The following is a 19,950-nucleotide window of genomic DNA, read 5'->3' on the forward strand; positions in this document are numbered from 1 at the left end:
TTCCCCCAGTCACACTTTAATATAACAGAAACTTGGTAATTATGGCAAAAATAGGGGCAACAATTTCAGCTGTCAGTCATCCCTGGAGAAAAAATAAATATGGTAGAGAGCATGAAGCTAGGAAGGAAAAAATATGCGTTCTATCCTGCTCACTTCCTCTCATCCATGGATGGATCTGGGAGCTCGGAGCCGCGACTCGGGCACCGCCCGCTGCTCAGAAAAGGGCAAGTCCGAAGGAACCCTCGTAGAGAACTCAGCTTCCAGTCCCCGATACAGATCTGGGCTGGATCACCGTCCAAAGCACCCGGGCATGTTCCAGGCTCTACCAACAGGTTTCCTTTCCAGCTTCCATGGGACGCGGCCGCGCCCGTCCCCGCCGCGGCTGGGCCCGGTGTCCGCCGGCGCTGCCCTGCGCACCCCGCAGCGCGCTCTGCCCCGGGGCGCGACCCTGCGAGGGCCCGGCCGGGCCGCACCAGCAGCGGTGTCCCTTTGCCCCTCTCCGGGAGACACGGCCTCTCTCCGCCCGGACGAGGGCGAGTGCCCGAGTGGGGCTGCTCTTCTCACGGTCCGCCTAAGCAGGGAAGGCACCATGCCCCCGACCAAGACACCCCACGTCCGCCTGACAAAAGCACACCAGCACCGCTCTCAGCCCCGTGGGGCTGCGGGGTAGGGCCGAGCCCCATGGCGGGGAGGAGGAGCAGGAGCAGCCGCAGCCGGGATTGGGGCCCGCCGGCACCGCCCGGCCGGTCGGGGGGGAGGAGGCGGCGGGAGGAGGAGCGGTGGCGCGGACCGCAGCGAGCTGGCGGGGCTCGGCGCGGCGGTCCCTGAAGATGGCGGCGGCGGAGCCGGGCGCTGCTCCGGGCAGCGGGAGCTCCGCACCGGCGGGCGGCGGCTCCGTGCCCGTCCTTTTCTGCTTCTCGGTTTTCGCGCGGCCCTCCAGCGTGCCCCACGGCGCCGGCTACGAGCTGCTGATCCAGAAGTTCCTCAGCCTGTACGGGGACCAGATAGACATGCACCGTAAGTTCGTGGTGCAGCTCTTCGCCGAGGAGTGGAGCCAGTACATCGACCTGCCGAAGGGCTTCCTAGTCAACGAGCGCTGCAAGGTGCGCCTGGTCCCGCTGCAGATCCAGGTGAGAGCCGGCGGCGCGGCAGCGCCGGCCGCCACAGGTGCGTGTGAGGGCGGGCAACCCGTCCCGTCCTGCCGCGGCGAGCCCCGCGCCCTTCCGGGAGAAGTGAGGGATCCTGGCGCCGGCTGGGACCGTGGGCGCAGTCCCCACAGCCCGCGCTCGCTTGCCTCTCGGTGGAAACTTTTGGGTTCCTAAGGCGGGGAGGCAGGTGCGCTTTGCGCCACGCGCGTCTGGTGACCGGGCTTTGCCTTCGGCTAGCCATAACTTACTTGGCGTCATGAACGGGAAGAGAAGTCAGGTCGCTGAAGTAATCAATGTTCCCGTTAAATCAGGCGGCTGGTGTTACCCGGCCTTAGCCGGAGGTAATGGTGCGAGGCGGAAACCGAAAGGGTGCCAGTAAAGTGGGCTCTTCCAGAGCTCGGTATCTTGGCTTGTAGTTCATCAGGACCTCTGTATCCCTCTGTATCCCCCCTCAAAAAGCTCTTTTCTGATATTCAGGTTTATAGCTTGGTAGTTCTGTAGCCACAAACCAGAAAGCCAGACTGCCAGATAGATGCAGTTATGGATGCTTTGATATGAAGATACTTTTATGCCCACTAGAGATTGGTGCAAGTTGTGCTGTAATACTTCCACTCAAAACACATTGCTTCTTCCTTTCTCCAGTATCTAAGAATTCAACTTAAAAAAAACCCCACAAACCAAAACAGATCCCAGGATTAAACCCCACATCATTGCTGTTTTCACTCAGGGCATTAAAAAAAAAAAATAATTAGGAAATTTTAGATGGCCTAGCCCACACTTCTGAGTTGTTGGAAAAGTGTTATCGTGAGAGCTGAAACATTGCTTTTCTTCTCTTAATGTTTTCAGAAATGTCTAATTAATCCTGTTTGTAAACTCTGCTTAATCATAGTGTCTTGTGTGCATAAACTCTGAAGGTGGTCTATTTGCTTACACTGTAAATTAAGGATGCCTTTGGCATCTTTTATTCTTAGCTTTATGTATGGAAAGAATGGTTAAGAAGAGCAAACTGGTTTAATAAATTCTTAGCATTCGTCATATACGCTCGTCATATTCAGTTTAAAACTTTTCTGTTTCTGTGTTGTAAACAGAATTTTTGGGGGCCCAATCAGAAAAACTGGAAAGGGACAGTCTTTCCAGCTTGCAAAAAGAGTTGTTGTAGGTGTTAATTAAAGCAAGGATTTTAAAAGCAGAATTTGGGTATTCTGGGCATATAACAGTGTTTCAGGTCAAAATTTGGTTCTCATTTGTGCATGCAGATCACTACTCTGCAAAGACTCCCTTGCAGATGCCTTCTGCACTGAAACTGTAAATGCAGCTCAAGCATTTGTAGCAGGACATACGTCTTGAAATAAAGGTCAGTATTGAGACAAGGATACATCACTCCCAGGGTGCAAATGCGCTATACAGCTTCGACTGCAGGGATTCAGGATGAACCAATGTTTTATGCGTTATTGCCTATTTGATTGCCTACTTACACCAATACTGTTGCAGTTCTGTTGCAGCTGTTGATATGAAAAGGATGGTAGTTGTGGGTTATTCCTTGATCTGTTTCAGCAGCTGTGAATGAGCCAAAGATGTCTCAAATGAGACATCACAATGATGTCAGTCAGCTTGCCTTAAGCCAGAGACAGGTGCTCAGAGATCACTTGTTTGAGGAACATTTGGTATGGTACAGACACAGCCTTTTAAGACCTTTAGGACTTAGTGATGGGAATATTATACTTTCTGCGTGTTCATTCAGGCATTGCCACTATTATATGCCCTTTTTTCCTTCCCTGCCCCTTTTCCTTCCTCCCTCCCTCCCTCCCTCCATGATGTTTTATCTGCAGTTATAGACATTGATTTGTCAACTCTGTGTGTGGCATAGTCAGTGGAATCACTGTTTTGAATGTATGTTTCAGGAGGGATAACTTTTGCTCGCTGATGTGATTAGACTTTCATATTTAGAAAGATATTTCTGGTTTAAAATTAAAGTTCAGAGATGCTAGCAGCTGTATCACTAGACAATAATTTCAGTCTTTTTAAAATGCATGTTTTATGAGGTATATGTATGCACTTAGTTGGAGGTAGGATTTTAACCTTTGAGGAAGCTAGTGCCCATAATCTCTGGTATGTTATCCTTCCATTTTGATTCCTGTGCAGGCCTGTCATAGAAGGATGTCTTTTGGTATAATAGCTCACAAAATGTCAGCATCAAATGATGTTTGACTGGGCTGTTCAAATTTCTTGTCCCTGCAGCTGAGGGGGGCAGTAATCTCATGGAGGAATTACCATATGCTGCCCTTGGAAAGCCGCTCCTTGAACTCAGTTCAAAGCTTGATCTGAACAGGGGCATTCACTCTTTCATTGTTTTATGCCTTTGTACCATCCTCATATATGTACATTTGTTTGGTCCGGGTGTCCTGACATGAAACAGTCACTTAAGCTTTTGATGGCCGTGCAGTGTTAGGCAGGCTGGTGGGGTGCACTGCACTGTGATGTTCTGCCTGGCTGCCACTCCTCAGCTCAAATCTCCTCAACCCCAGACTTGCAGTGAAGAGGGGTGTTTCCTCAGGCCTCTCTCAAATGGAGGGACTGCATCTGCTTTTCATAAATTTTAAGTCTTATAAAAGTCTTTTAACAGGAAACTATAACATTTGTAGTTTGGGTGAGGGAATGCAGGACCACTTTAATCACCTCTACATACAGTTAAATAGTGCTACAAAAGTTATTGTATTTTCCTGTAGTGTTGTGCCTGCCTTTGGAGGAGAGAAGTAAGGAAAAAGACTTTGGTGATATCCAAAGAAAAGACAGCTATATGGACATTACACTGTGTAATAGAGCAGTTCAGTCAGCTTTCAAATACATAAACAAGAGAGACTATTTCATAGTTACTGTCATAACTTCAAGGTGACTTCTCCTCAGGAGGACTTGTGCTCTGTATTTACAAACTGGTAAACCTTAAGATACTGAAGGTAAAAAGATCAAATTATTGCTGAAACGATTGTATAAAGCACTTCTATTTCAGGATACTTTTTTGAGACAGGTTGGTGTCTCAGGCATATCTGTCTTGAAAAAAACTGCTTGCAGAATGATATTCAACTTTTGCAAATAATAAGGTAAATGAAAAATAACAATTAATACACTGATTTTCCCTCTTATTGCACATACCTGATACTGCTCAGATGGTTTGGAGCTAGTACTCACTCAGGAACCCAAGTCCATTTTCTGAAGACCAGGAAAAACCAAAGCATAAATTGCAGGGATGTTATTTAGGAATTTTAGGGTGAAATTATAAATTTTGATAAATTAGTACATTCCTAAATAAGTAAGTTTTTTGAAAAGCAGCATGTGGGACTTTAAAGAAAGGGGGGAGAAGGGCTGAAAATAATGAAAGAGGATTTTTTCCCTCAAATCCACACTCCTTGTTTGTATGTTTTTACTCTGCAACAAGCATTTTAGTAATTTTAAAGTTTGCCGAAGACTTTTGTACTACATGTGTTTTTTAAACTAAATCTGTCCTTTTTAAATGCTGAATTACATGTAAAAATTAGCTTAGCATAAGATAAATATTTATGTTTCTAATTGAAACACTTGTAACCTATTTTTCTCTTGAAATACATCAGACTGAATTTATTCAATTTGTTTACATTTGAAACATAGGCAGCACAACTGAAATTCAACTGAATCTTGCCAATTTCCTTTCAGAAGTACAGAAGAAAAGGTGGTAGCTTCTTTTTGTTATTGTCTCTTTTATGCCATCCTTGAAATACTAAGATTGCAACATTCCCCAGTCTGCCCTTTTAGTACATAACCTTGACGTGAGATTTCTGACGTCACTAGTGATGTCAAATGGGATTATTTTTTTTCTTCCAATTTCTTGTTCATTACAAATACTGGGAGGAATTTCATTTTGTATGTCTCATGATTTCCTGGACTTTGAGTAGGTAAAGGACAGATAAAAAGCCAGTGTATGTGAATATTTCTGTGAAGCTGAACCTGTAATTATAGTACTTCATCGCAATCACATTTTGTCTGATTAATAATAATCAGCAGAGTTGATATATAGATGTGAAAAATCACCTCTCCTTTCCCACCTAGGTCTTTTTTATAGTAGGATTTAAAGCTCTATGTAACTCGTGACTCCTGGTCTGGACAAGGTCCTAGAGATGACTTCTTTAGCTGGGTAAAAGAGCTGCATCAGGTTACTTGACCATTTTACGTACCTATTCTGGTTGTGCTGTGGGTAACCTTCAGCTGGAGGACAGAAAATCCTAAGAGAAATTAAGTGCAACAAGTGGAAATGCTAATGTACTGTTGAGGGGAACTTCAGCTCATTTGGGTTTTTGGGTTTTGATGTTTGTTTTTTTAACTTTTGCATTCAAGTTGTTTAATGTTATTTTGGCTGAGTAGGTGCTACTCAGATTCAAGCAGATACTGTGTGGCTGCAGTGGCTCATAATACTTTCCCAGCCTGCAAGGAATTTCTGCAGTGAAATCAAACAGGTGTGATATGACAGCCCAGGTTTGATGGTGTTCTGCCCTCACCCCAGCTCTTTGGGATGTTGGACTGGGGAGGTTTGGGTGATTTTTACTGCCAGGAGATGGGAAGTGGAGGTGTCACAGCATTCTTCTGGAAGGGGAGGATGGCACTGAAAGCAAGTGACTAGTAGGATTTATGTGGCACACTAAAGAACTAGTAAACTAAACCTTTCCTTTATACATAGCAAATACTTAGGTGAATATTATTTATGGACTGTGTTAGCTACTATTTATGAAACTTAATTTCAGACTGCTTTCACTCTGCCCTTCCCACATCTGGTCTTCCGCATAACACCAGCAAGTGTTGATTCTTTGTTAGCATATCTTCCAGTTTCCTCTTGTACTGCCACAATTTAGACTGCAAGTTAATCAGAAATAAATAAGAAAATAAGTATATGAATTATTTGTGTTAGCCTTTGTAAGGGCTTTTATTTAGCAAGTAAACAGTTGACACAACTTTATTTTAGAGAGCTGCTCACATGAATCTGAAGGCATAAATTGAATCATATGAAACCAACTTGACAATAAAGAAAAGCAGATACAGTGCTTTTGCTCCAGCTCCCTGTGCTTTTTGACATAAACATATGAGATTCAGTGGAAGTCTATACATAGTAAGGATACTCTGGCTGGAAAGAGAGTTAGTTTTCTTCTGCACTTCACTGTCAAATCAGAATGCTCTGTAAAATGGCTTCAAAATCCACTGTTTTTCATTATTACATTGTCCTTCTCCTTGATGAAATTTAGGGCAAATACTGTTTTTGCAGAAGATCCCAGGCTGGTATGAGCTGCAATCATCTGAAAAAGCAGACTTCAGGTCTTTCAGGACAAGCTGGAGAAACAGGGTGCAATAAGATGTACTTCAAAATGGAAGCAGCAATGTAGAAACAATCAGCTACACAAACAGAAGATGAGAGAGAGTTCAGAGGATGATTTATAAGTCTAAAATGCGCCTCAGGAGTCTAAGTATTATCCATTATGAAAAGAGCAAATACTGTACTGGAAAGTACAGAATAAACAGGGCCTGGAAGGGCTGTGAATTGGCTGACATTTGAGGCCCTGCTAGAGCAGTGAAGTAGTATGGGCAGAGAAACGCTGTTGTGATAGTAGTATTGAGTGCCTCATTCCAGACTGCAATTTGAAAACTACCCCAGGGAGGACAGTGAAAACAATTTGTAGGAAAAAATACTAAAAGCATTAGATACATTTTAGAACAAGGAGGGGGAGAGGAAGGCCTAAAGGGAGACCTAAAGGTCTTATTCTTGAGGTGTAATAATAAGTTTTGCGCGTGGTTATCCATGTGAGGGAGGATGGTAATGCTCTTGTGTTTCAAATTCACTGTGGACCTAACTGGAAGTAACACTCATAAATGTGAGCAAAGGAGCTAAGGATGAGAAAACACTGAAAGGTAAAGGTAACAGAGCTGTAGGATGGGTTTCATAGCAGTTCTGTCTCTGATGGGTCAGACCCTGTGGTTATTTGTGAAGAATATTTGTGTTTGTTTGATCCTTCTGTAGGGGAAGACTATGCAGCTTCTTGAAAACTTTCCAACTCTATTCACATTTGTTCCTCTGCTAGGGGTGGTAGTGCCATCTGCTGCACCGGCAGAGGAAGGTGCATATCGAGGCAGTAGATTAACTTCGCATTGGTCATTCTATAGTCCACGATGGTTTGTGGTTCAGACAGATCTTAAAAAATTACAGAATTACAGAATCAGTTAGACTGTAAAACACCTCTGAGATCGAGTCGAACCTATGACTGAACCCTGCCATGTCATAGATCATGGCACCAAGTAGTACCTCCAGTCTTTCCTTCAAGCCTTCAGCGACAGACTCCACCACCTTCCTGGGCAGCCCATTCTAATATCTAATCTCCCTTTCTGTGAAGAAATCCTTCCTATGTCCAACCTAAACCTCCTCTGGTGCAGCTGTTAAAGTGAGGGAAAGATTTAAAGGAGAAAATGTTTGTCATATAAATGCTAAGAAAAAATTACACATTTTATGAGTAGGAACCACACTTATAAATATTGTTTATTCCAATTATTCTATTTTTATTGCTGAGCAGTAGGAAACTTAAATGTCATGGTTGACTTCTGTGATGGTAATAAGGGCCAGAGCTGTAACGGGTCACAATACATGTTCCTTGTGATGTTGAATTGTAAATTAATACTGCCTGCCAACTTTTTTCATTGTTCAAGCAAATGGTATGGTATGATGGATGGTATTCAAGAACAAGGTGGTTATTTAATTTTATGTCCAATCTTTCTTGGTCCCAGGCCTCATTCATTAGCTGGTGTAGAGTTGTAGAAGTGTTACTTGGTATCTAGAGACTGCCTTCCCTAACCCTTTGATCAAATCAGCTGCTGCATTGTGGAATACTGAGAATCTCTTAGGACTGAAGATCTCACATCTGTTGTAAATTTTTTCATTGCGGCTGTATTTTCCTGGTGAAAAAGATTTTGGAACTAATATTTATCGATTTCCAATTCCTTTGCAGTAAGTTGACCTTGGCTGGCCACCAGGGGCCCACCAAACTGCTCCATCCCTTGTCCTCAGTAGGACAAAGAAGCTTGTGCATCAAGATAAGGACAGAGAGGAATCACTCACCAATTACCATCATAGACAGAACAAACTTGGGGAAATCACTTTGATATAGTGCTAATCAATAACCACCTCTCCCACTCATTCTTTTCACACTCTTCCACTGCTCCAGAGTGGGGTCGCTCCTGTGGGAGATAGTATGTCATGAACTGTGTCCTTCCCACAGGCTGCATTCCTTCCCAAACATTCTCCAGCATGGGCTCGTCCCAAGAGAGTCACAGGTCGTGCTAGGAGCCCACTTCAGCGTGGCCCTTCAGAGTCACAGCCTTCTTTAAGGCGTATTGCAGGTCCTCAAGGCCTTCTGTGGCATCCTCCATGGTCTCCAGGTGGATTTCTGTTCCACCATGGAAGCCCACGGGCTGCAGGGGCATAGCTGCTTCGCCATGGTCTGCACCAGGGGCCGCAGGGGAATCTCTGCTCCTGCACTTGGGACACCTCCTGCCCCTCCTTCTGCACTGCCCTTGGTGTCTGCAGTGCTGTTTCTCCCACATATTCTCACCCTCCTCTCACAGCTGCTGTTGGACAGTGGGTTTTTTTACCCTTTCTTAAATATGTTAGCATAGAGTTGTGACCAGCATCACTGTGGTAGCAGATCTGTCCTGGGTTCATCAGGCATTAGTGCTCTCTTGACATGAGGCTGTTTCTGGCATCTCACAAAAGCCACCCCTACAGCCTCCCCTCACTACCAAAACCTTGTCAGATTAACCCAATACATCTGCGCTCTTTCAAATACATTCTTTTACAGATTTTGTAATTTTGTTTCAGTTTAAAACATTACAACCTCAGATTGCGGAAAATAAAGTGTATATAATTAATGGGTACTTCCCAGAAGCTCTTTATTCAATTCTATTTATCTGTCTGCTGAAAAGCTCTTGAATCAAAGTAATTTCTCTTGAGTTGCCTTACAACTAAATGATAGTATGTAGCTCTTTCCCTGTAGTTTTCGTCTGAAGCCCTATACTTTGGTTTGACAGGTAGTGCAAGTAATTTATTTATACAGATACAAAGCACTCTTTCTAAGGGTAAGAAAATTAAGTATTTGGTTTATTTTTCTTATCCCCTCCCTTCTACCCCACTTGGTACCTTGTATGAGGGAAACTCTAGGAGATTACTTTTGTCATTAAAATGTATTCAGTAATATTTACAGTCTTCTCTATTTTCATTCTAGCCTTTGGACTTTCATCAGGCTTGTGCTAAAAGATGTCATAGACAAACCAAATTGACTACACAATGGAAGTATTGAAAATATTTTTACATACATTATTTAAAAGCAAGTGGAAGTCTGAATTTTTTTAAACTTTTATTTATCCTGAGTCTATTTCAGTTCCAAGAATTGTGGATTTAAAAATGAATTTGAAGAATGTAATTTTGCTTTTGGTACTTTTTTTTTTTTTCTGTGATTTAGGCAGTGTGTTCCTCTGCCCCCTTCAGATTCAGAAATATCCATGTACATTTATGTTGACTTGTGCTTCCCACCTAATAAAATCTTGATTACATATTGATGACTATACCGCACTGTTCCGTATAAGCTATTTGTTTTAACTCAGAAGCATTCCAAAATCAGGCTTGACAAACTTATCTCCTATTTTGACTCACAGTAACATAAATCCATACTCTAGCAGATGTATTTTAAACACTTCCTAATTCTGCTGCATTTCTGAAAGGATGTCCACTGCCATGGAAAACATTGCCTTTATTTCTTTTCAGATTACTACTTTGGGCAACCTGACACCCTCAAGCACTGTTTTTTTCTGTTGTGACATGCAAGAGCGATTCCGGCCTGCCATCAAATACTTTGGTGATATCATCAGCGTGGGCCAGCGACTGGTATGTTGTAGTGAGTTTTGATCACTCATTGTAAACTATTATTTTACATGCAGTCTCACAATTCCTTAGTATTAGGTAATAACAGTGTCTTTATCATTGTCCTTTTTTGTTCTTTTTTTCCCCATTTAAAAAAAAAAAATGTTTTCCTCTCTGTCCTCTTACAGCTCCAAGGTGCACGGCTCTTGGGAATTCCAGTTATTGTCACTGAACAGTATCCCAAAGGTCTTGGCAGCACTGTGCAAGAAATTGATTTAACAGGAGCTAAACTTGTGCTTCCCAAGACAAAATTTTCAATGGTGTTGCCAGAAGTTGAAGCCGCATTAGCAGAGATCCCTGGTGTCCGGAGTATTGTCCTCTTTGGAGTAGAAGTAGGTGCTTTGCCATTCTGATACTGGTTTCTGGTAATGTTACTGGCCCTCAAAGGGGGCATCACTTTGTGTAATTAAAGAAAAAAAAACGACTCAATTTATATTACTTAGAGCTTAGATATCCTCTACAAAATAAATTATTTTTGTGTTGTCATTAATAATATCTCATAAAAGAATTTGAGATGAGATACTTGCAAACTACAGACACTTGTCTCAATCTTAACTGGAATTTAAAATGCATATTCAGTTCCTTTGTACTGCCGGGTAGAAAAATATGTATCTGAGCTCCAATTAATTATGAACTCTAATTTGTGGTTGTGTTACTTTCATTTCATAATAATGGTTTTTTGGTGGCTTTTCTGCCTTTGATTTCTCCCCTGTAGACTCATGTCTGTATCCAGCAAACAGCACTAGAATTAATTGGCAGAGGTCTGGAAGTTCATATTGTAGCTGATGCCACCTCGTCAAGAAGTATGATGGACAGAATGTTTGCTCTTGAAGTAAGTTTCTTAGTCAGGGCTTTCTTCACTTTGGGTTGGTATGTTAAGTTCTCTGCTTATTGTAAGCTAACAAGGAATTTCTGTGGAAAAAGCAGCGGATAAAAGTACATTTGGGAAGAGATGAGTACTCTGATTCTTAAAATAACCTTGAAAATGGAGAAGTAGTAGTGGCTTTTTAAAATCTCCTTAAATTATGATTTAATATGCATAACCCAGTTTGGAATGTTTGGAATTTAAAAGTTTTAACTTTTAAGAGATTACTCTGTATAAGCATTAGTATTTTAGCATATCCCTTTATGCAGTGTTATCTCTACAGCAGAGTAAAAGTGCTATAAAGCTTTGGGCTTTGTTGTTCCAAAGAGTATTTATTCAGGTGTTGGAATTCTTGAAGTGCAGTGAAATACAGTCTGTAATCCTGTTCAGACTTCCTTGTACCTCTGTCCCTCCTTCTGCTTTTCCTCATCAGTGCAAATTAAAGCTTAATTACAAGACCCTGATTATAGTTAAAGATTCCCCTCCTCTCTGCTTTTAGGAGCTTAGGCAAACTGAATGTTGAGAAAGTAGAGATAAATGTAACAAGAGGATTTAAAAGTGCATACAACTATGTCATAGCAAATTCATTCAAATGATTTTTTGATAGTGTACTCCTAACTTGCCTACGGGCATCACTGTTTAAAGTCAAAACCCGATACATACAGTAAATATTGCAATTTTTTGCCTCAGGCCCTAATAATTATTTGAAGTAGAAAGTAATGATAACCACCACGTGTTATACTTTTTCATAGATTTTGAGAAGACTTAATTTCTTAAAGGCTAAAGAGAAATCCCCAGCATACAGTGATTGATGAAACCCGTGACTTTGATTAAGTGGAAACCTAATGTCAACTGTCACATAGAGCATAGGGACACATACAGAGTGCAGGAATGACTGAAGTCATGGACTACCCAAATCAATGTGGTGCAGCAGCAGTAGGAGGCAAAACAAATATAGAAAACCTGAAATCTGTTTGCCTTATTGTGTATGTTTTTGTACATTTATTACTTACAAGGTGTCTGTAAGCACAGAAGTTGGGCCAATGTAATAAAGGTTAAAAACAGTGACTAGCTAGCTTTGCTTTACTTTCTAGGCAAAAAAGCGATTGATCTTAGAAGTGTGATTGCTTGCAAAAGCTATAAATATTTCCATTTTAAGTAAGTTTTTAGTATACTTTTGCGACACTTTCTCAGGAAGCAAAAGGAAGTGTTTTTCTGTGATCCCTTATGCTGTCAATCATTACAATATGATTGAGCCAACGCTTGCCATGCAGAGATGAGCCAGCAGTAACACCTTTTCTGCTGCACATTGTCCACTTCTTGTGTTACAGAGCTTCACTTAAAAGTGCTACTGAGGGGTGGGGCCTAGAGCAAGCAAGACATGGGCCTGCCTGGGAGCAGGAGACCAGGAGAAACGGACATGTATTGGACATGTCCTTAATCCTAATTGACTGTGGCATTATGGGGGAAGTGAGGATCGTCCCAAAATCTTGGGCAATCCTGCTTTAGTTTCAGCATACAGCTCACTGTTCCTAGTCACATTCTTTTAATGAAGAGTCTAACATTGTCTCTTGTGCAAACTTGTGCAAGCTGGTGAGCTGAGGTGAGTTTTATTGGCCAGGGTTCCTGGACCCTTTTCATTACCTTTCTGTGAAGATGAATGTAAAGTTTGCCTTTTCACAATAAAACAGCCCTTCTCTATTCAAAGTGACCTTTTAGGAATAATAAAGAGGGACTTTGCAGTGATAACTTCAGCAGCCTCAAATAACTCCCCACTGGTCCCACCTGCCCCTTCAGTTCTCCACCTTTCCCATCACACAGCATGTGTTTTGATTGTACTGGTGATGAATATACAAATATTTGAGTGGGTGTACTAGGAAGTGCAGTTTGACTTAATTGGTAATGAAAGCTTTCATGTCTGCTTGGATAACAGGTTGTTTCCACTTCTGTTGTGTGCTTTAAAATGACAGCAGGCAACAACTTCTAGTTAAAAAAAACTTCAGAAAGCAAAAAAAATCTTGAAAATTGATGAAATAATTCAGCCCAAAAGTTCAAGTTTGTGACTGTTCTGAATCTCTGCCCTGTCTAATGAAGATGTCTTATGCCAGTGCTTGGTCTCAGATTGAGACAGCTTAGTCTGCTCCTACTGGATTTCTTTTCTGTTCTTTGTCTTTTCTATTTGTGGATGCAACATACTTCTCAAAGACTCTCTAAGAAAATTTGTGATTTCCTTGGAAATCATCCAATATACTTAGCAAATGCATCTCTTTTTTTCTGCTGATCTAAAATCTGTAAAAATAATATCTAGTCCTAGAAAAGGTATAAGGCAATGCCAGCCTCTTTTGACATATTGTGTGTTTTGATTTTAAAGAAAATATGTTTTCTCTTTTTAATCAACATTTCACAGACAGAAATGATTTTTTAAGGGTCAGGATTTTTTTTTTCTCATCCATGCTAGTTAAAACCAAAACCTTTGTATTCTTGGAGAGGCTCATATTGAAAACATTGCCATAATATTTCATATTAATTTTTATATTTTTCTTCTTTTTTGTATGCATGTGAAGTTTAACAAATGTGGTTGTATGGAGTAGGAGAGCTGAAGAAGGTAGTTACTTTCTTTCAGTGTAAGAACATAGTGAGGCTTGTTGCTGTAATGGCAATTTGGATTTACTGAATTCAATACTTATGTTGTCAGTTTGTTGTTATGTAGACTGTATTTACATATACTTTACTGGATGGTCCCTCAAAGTTAGTAATTTTCACCCATCAGTTGCTTTGTAATTGAAGAGCTAGGAAGTTTGGACCCTCTCTTTGCTTTAATGATTGCAGTTGAAACCTGTATGTAATATGTCTGTTCTCTGCCACTTGCCCTCTCTTAGCTCATTCAGGATCCCATTAGATTTGGTGGAACATGCAGCTGAGTAGAGGATGAGGGAGGGAAAGCTGGCTCTATGAAGAGCTTTACTGCCAAAGCATCTTTATGATGGCTAGGAAGATGATGGGGTACTTGGGTTGATCAGCCTTTGCTGAAGGTAACTTTGTTATGTAAGCAGCAACCACAGTTTTAAAAGTCCAATAACTTTGCAGTAAGTCCTGTGCCTTGAGCTACGTGGAGCGCAAGCCCTGTCGAGTTGCTCACTTACCAGATCTAGCAGACCTCTTTTGGTCTTGCTTTCGCTGCAGCTATACATTTTATCCTGTAGCGTGGGAGAACTGACTTTGGAGTTACTGTCTGTAATTAAACATCATTTAAAAAGAGCTGATGTTGTGCCAGTATGATTTATAATGTCTGTAGAAGAGATTTTCCCTCTTCTCTAGAGAGTATTGCAACTAGTGCGCTCTGTAGTCTGAAAGCTGATGCAGTCGTACATAACAAGGACTGAGAGAGAAATTGTTATAATATATTGCTTAATGCTGTTAGGTTGGACTTGCTATTTTATTTTTTCCCCAGGCCTTTCATCTTCATGAGAGTGAAGAAAGCTGTCCTCTGGGTCATGCAAGGGGAAAGGGTTGTTATTAAGATGTGTGGGGCTTCTGCCTATTAAATCTGACTTGGGGAAAGAATCTAGTTCAAGTAGAAAGCCTTGTTTATAATCCAGGGCAGCCTTTTGCCATAGGAAAGTCTAAACCCTGTCAGTTTTTTGTCCTAGCTTTATAAATTATACCATTAGGAAATGCTAGAATGGAATTGGCAGTACTTTTGTTAATAGGAGATGTTTTTGAAAATGCTATCCGTCTTTTCTTCCAAAATTCACTCATTCACATTTGCAAATACCTTACATTATTTTCTCTCTGCTCTTTTATTTTTCAGCGTCTTGCACGTACTGGAATTATAGTTACTACTAGTGAAGCGATATTGCTGCAGCTGGTAGCTGATAAAGAACATCCGAAATTCAAAGAAATTCAAAATCTCATTAAGGCAAGTGCCCCTGAGTCAGGGCTCCTCTCCAAAGTTTAAAGCAGGCGTGGAGGAAGCAGGTCTCACTGTTCTCTTTACAGAGGAAGGAAGGCTATAAGCGCACATGTACATGTTCTTTCGCTCTAAGGTTGGTAGGAGTGTAAAAATAAAAATTGACATACTTGTGCTTGCCTTAGCAAAATTGTTTGGTTATATGTCTGGGTGCCAGTGTGCTCTGTTTAGTTACAGAAGTTTTGGGTATCTTAGGACCCTTTTGTTGTCAAATCTCTTTATTTAAAAAATAAATCAATGGAGGTGCCTGCTGGTCCATACTGTACACTGATTGTAACAGCTCAAAAAATGCATATTTTGGTGACACCCCTTGATTGTGTGCTCTGCAATTGTTCTGTGATGTCCTGTTTTACTTTTGTATTAATAGAAGATAATTACTTATTGGATAAATGTGATGTGATACGCTTTAATGTTCTATATAAATAAAGTATTTTATTAGGGCATAAATTAAAACTGAGTAAGATATGTGACCTATATGTGCGCTTTTGGTCTCTAGGATAAAATTTAAGCACTTTGCTTCATAGACAAGACACATAAATCAAGCAGAGCTGATGTTTGATTGCCCTAGGTAGCTGAAGTCTGCATCATGACTTTTGATTATACTGAAATTGACTGCCCAAGGCTGTAATTTCCTTTAGAGTATACAAAGAGAAGACTGTTGTGTAATGAGTTCTTTATAAACAAATGGTGTAAACTCCTTCAGAACTTGCAAATATTACCAAAGCTTTAAATTGGAAATGCTAAGGATGTTTAATAATGAAAACTTTACAGGTTCATTTGCTACTAATATGTTTAGATTTATTTTGCTTTGTTTTACCCCCAGTTTAATTCAATTGAATAATTCTATCCAATTTACTCAAGAGGGCTCTGAAAGAAGGTTAGCTTCTCTCAGTTTTTGTGCTTTTTTTTGTGGTCTGTAGTTGGGTGGAGTTTGAATAGAATAGAATCTGGTCTAAAAACATTATTCAGAAAAAGAATGCGTCTTTAACATAATATATATTTTTTCTATCTAGTACTAATCTTTTAACATGTGATTATTCATAAAGGCACTTCCTTCATGTTCTAGGGGATTAAACAATGTTATATAAAGTTTACAGTGTGCCTGAGACATTTATTTTTTTTAAAGAGTACTAGAAGATGTCATACTAACCACTGATCTTTTTGGTAGAAAAGCTATTAAAGTACATGCATTGTTTTAAATTGATTATTTTCCCTTCAAGATGGCTCTAAAAGAATTGTTTCATAAATAAAAATAATTTAATTTGTTTCATATAACCTTTATATGTTCAAAAGAAATAAAAAAGTTAACATTTGCTGTGTCTCTTTCACTTGTGATATTTATTGTAGAGCAAATCCTGAAAGCTGTGTTTGCCATGGATCTTATTCTAGTTTGTACAGCTGTGGAAGTTCTATGGATGTCATGGGAATTTTGTGTAAAGATCAAGGGTGGATAATGTTGAATGATTCTTGTCTTCAGCATCTAGTTAAGTGTTAACACTCTAGAATATGCGGAATGAGCATTATGCTTCAAGCTGGAGGCTGGAATGCAAGTTGGGTTAAGAGTGCTTGCTATATCACTGACTGCTATATCACTTTTAACCTTCTTTCCTGGTATATTAATTGTGTTTCTTAGCAGTACAAAGTTCACTTATATAAATCAACAGCTGTGTAGAAAAAAACTATAAATTTCTTATGAAATAATGGGTTTATTGCCGTCCTTACCAATATGTGTTGTTGGTACCAAGAGACAGGAATTGAAGGAAAAACTGGAGCATTTTTTCCCACATTTATTTTTGAAACCATATCAGTTGCCTCAAAAACAAATGCATGGACTTTTAAGAGGTAATGGTGTTGTTACTAAAATTTTACCACTTTCATAGAAAAGTAAGTTGAAGGACAGATGTCGCATCTTCCTTTACATTCCTCTTTTGCCACAAGGGGAATCACTGGGGGCACTAAAGAAGAAGCTATAAAATACATCAATAGTCTCTGTGCTAATTCTACTTTTTTTTTTCCTTTAATTTGCGTTGCCTTCTGTGGCACACTAGATTTTTGTCAAGATGCCTAATTTGTGGGATTTTTTCCCATAAGCTTAAATTATAAGAATTCAGAAATACACAGAGTTATCTTATAAAACTGAGCTCTTAGATGTGAATTTAAGGGTGAAATACATTCCTTGTTTGTTAGATGTATGCATTATTCAGTATCACATGGGTCATTCAGATGAGATTGTAAGAGTGTTGATTTAAAAAGAAGAGGGAAAAAAGTTGCCATATGTCTCCTGTGTAAAGTAAGTTTATTCACAGGACAAAATTCATTTGCTTCTTCGTTGCTCTCAGCTTGTCCATATTTTCTGTTCTCTGACAAGTGAGTGTTCCAATGCAATAGAACAGCAGAAATGAGTTGTTAGAGAAGAGGTCTGTGGGCTATTGTGCTATGTAGAGTAAGTACTGTTTTGTTCTGCAAGGATAGGAAATAAATTCTTGAAATAAAGTGGAGGAGGATTGCTTAAGGGTATACTCAGCTGATAGTGAAGAAGCTCTCTGTCAAGCTTTTCTTTATTTGAAAACTTCACCGCAGCTATGGCTAAGCAATACAATTGTCACCTGCTGTAGGTGGCTTCAGCATCATTTCTCTTTTCCTGGGGAAGCAGAAAGACACTTCTTGATGGAGAAGGGTGGTTTATTTTCCCTTGTAGAAGTTCTGGTTCTGCTAATACATTGTTTACCTCACTGCAGTAGCTGATATATAAATGCTGCATTAAGTATAGCAAGATATGCGTGTGATTAGTTTTAATCTACTAAATCTTTACAAAGATGAGTATTTTTTTCTTATTAAGACAGTTTAGGTTTTGAATTTAAAATGTGATCCTGTTTATTCACAGAACTATGGTCCTTATATTTCCACATGCATGATAGTTTTGTATGAACTAAACTGAGTAGGGTTTCCAGTAACCTTTGCAAAACCTGAAGACAGAGAATTAATAAAATATCAGCTGTTGTGAGCCAATGTTTTGTATTATGGTTGAAGAAATTATGCTGTTGGACCATTCCACCATCATTTTTGCACTTGCCTGTTAGTAGTTATCAGGCACACATTTACTTAGATCCTGCTGCTTATTGAGTACTGTTCCTATTAGACATGCCCTCAACTCCATGCCCTGCCCCCATATTTATTACTTTATCTGAAAAATTACATTAACCTTTCGGGAGAGAATTGCAATTAGTCATTTTTTACTGCTACAGACTCTTTTTCTCTTAGGGCAGAGATGAAGGGTAGATACTTTGTTGCTTTAAAAGCTTTGTTTGAATTAAAAGGTAATTCCTGGACCTCTGGAGGCCTGAATAGTGACAAATAGTGTTAAAGGCTTTTCCTTTGGTAAGGGGTGATGCTGACTAGTAGTGCTTTGCAGCCCACTTATTCTTCCAAGTGTTTTACCACTTTAACTGGTAAAGGCAGAAGATGGCAGTGATTTCTAGAATCTGGGGTTTGGGGTTTTTCTTGCTTGCTGGATAAATTAGAGATAAAATGTACTGAATAGTTATAGCAGATGTCCTTCAAAGAGGTTTAGAAAATCTGCTCAGCAAATGAACTATTGAAAGAAATCCATGAAAAAAAGATCTGTTTTGTTTGTCCAGTGTCAGTTTCATCTTAGTAACTGGAATACTTTCATCAAGTTGTTGTTATCCCTTTCTGTAATCTCAGCTAGTACTTCCAGTACAGCAGAGATTGCCATTGATGATATGTGCTGCTCCTCTTTGATGCAACTGTGTGTATACATAAATACACCCCAAAGTGTGGGGTCTGGTCCTTTATTACTCATTTGAATTGCATAACCTAGTTTTCCTTATGAGATAAAAGGGTATTTGCAAAGGACTGCTGTGAATGGAGGGAATTTATTAAGTATTAGCATGCTTAGGTCAGCTTAATAGACTTATGAAAACCGCCAGGGTTGGCAGCTCTCCTGCCACTGACAGCATTAGGCTTTACTTTAATGAAACCTTTTTATCTGCTCAAGAGAGAAGATTGAGCAAACAAATGAAGAGAGCAGTTAATAGAGAATAGATGGTGAAGTGCAAAGGCAAAATGGGAAAGAAAAAGTTTTCTAATTATTACTGGTTTGCTTCTTTTTTTTTGCATGGGGGTGTTAGGAAGCTGGAACATTGTTAATACAGAGTTATATACCTTAATTTTCAAAAACTAAGTAGGTCACAGCAGTCATTGCCTCTATCTTACTGTGCCCTTTATTTTCTTCCTGTACTGATTTTACCTTGTATTTATGATAACTGTCCAAAAGGCAGACTGCTAAGCTTATTTTGGCTCTAAGCAACACAAAAATTGCCAATTGGAAGGGAAAATGTTCTGCTATCAAATAAAAAAGGAGAAGGTTTTGGAGAAAGACTGAAGATCACCATATACTTGGCACTGATGTTCCCAAGACGGGTATTATCTGTGCTATGGCACAGGTGTGCTTCAGATTTTGATTCAGAACATAAAGATTTCAGTTGGTATGTTAATAATTTCAAGGGGACATGAATTGAGGTATTGCACACAGGGAAGACTTCATAAAGTAGGAATCTTTGCTGATGGGAATAAGCTAACTGTACAGCAAAGCATTTAGTCAGCTTGTGTCATCAGTGTTTCCCCTTTAGGTCTCTGGATAGCTTAAAATCCATAGACTTTGTAATTTCAGCCATTATCTATCTTCTGTTTGTGTGTGCATGTGCATGGTGGCATTGTTCAGTTTTCTTATATTTCTCTTCAGGCGCTGAAAATCTTGGGGGTTTGTCACATTGAATAACCCTGCTGGATGTTCCTAGTAAAAGTTCTTTTTTCCAAGGAATGTATTGATTACTGTGTTGTTTGCTAGCAACAGCTCTATTGGTGCTGATAACAGTGAACTACTTGATCCATGGGTGACACTGACTGGAGGAGACAAGAAGCATTCGATGCCAGGACCATCCGAAGGCTCAGAGCAGCTTTTGCC

At 40.1% G+C, this 19,950-nt stretch overlaps 1 protein-coding gene across 1 annotated transcript; it reads left to right on the forward strand.

The window, feature by feature from the left end:
• Positions 1-791: 791 nt before the first annotated feature.
• On the forward strand, positions 792-16,276 carry ISOC1 (isochorismatase domain containing 1). Its single transcript, XM_030237548.2, has 5 exons — positions 792-1,130; positions 9,973-10,092; positions 10,257-10,460; positions 10,844-10,960; positions 14,805-16,276. Exons 1-5 carry the CDS (start codon positions 831-833, stop codon positions 14,949-14,951), a joined length of 888 nt encoding a protein of 295 aa, XP_030093408.1. The 5' UTR covers positions 792-830; the 3' UTR covers positions 14,952-16,276.
• Positions 16,277-19,950: the final 3,674 nt, after the last annotated feature.

This window comes from Serinus canaria, chromosome Z (assembly GCF_022539315.1).
Source record: "Serinus canaria isolate serCan28SL12 chromosome Z, serCan2020, whole genome shotgun sequence".
In the NCBI taxonomy this organism is placed as follows: domain Eukaryota; kingdom Metazoa; phylum Chordata; class Aves; order Passeriformes; family Fringillidae; genus Serinus; species Serinus canaria.

Excerpts from the sequence above, each read along its gene's own strand:
- ISOC1 (XM_030237548.2), top strand. The coding sequence starts at position 831 with ATGGCGGCGGCGGAGCCGGGCGCTGCTCCGGGCAGCGGGAGCTCCGCA. Across the intron at positions 10,093-10,256 it reads TCAGCGTGGGCCAGCGACTG|CTCCAAGGTGCACGGCTCTT; the intron begins GTATGTTGTAGT and ends GTCCTCTTACAG. Across the intron at positions 10,461-10,843 it reads TTGTCCTCTTTGGAGTAGAA|ACTCATGTCTGTATCCAGCA; the intron begins GTAGGTGCTTTG and ends TCTCCCCTGTAG.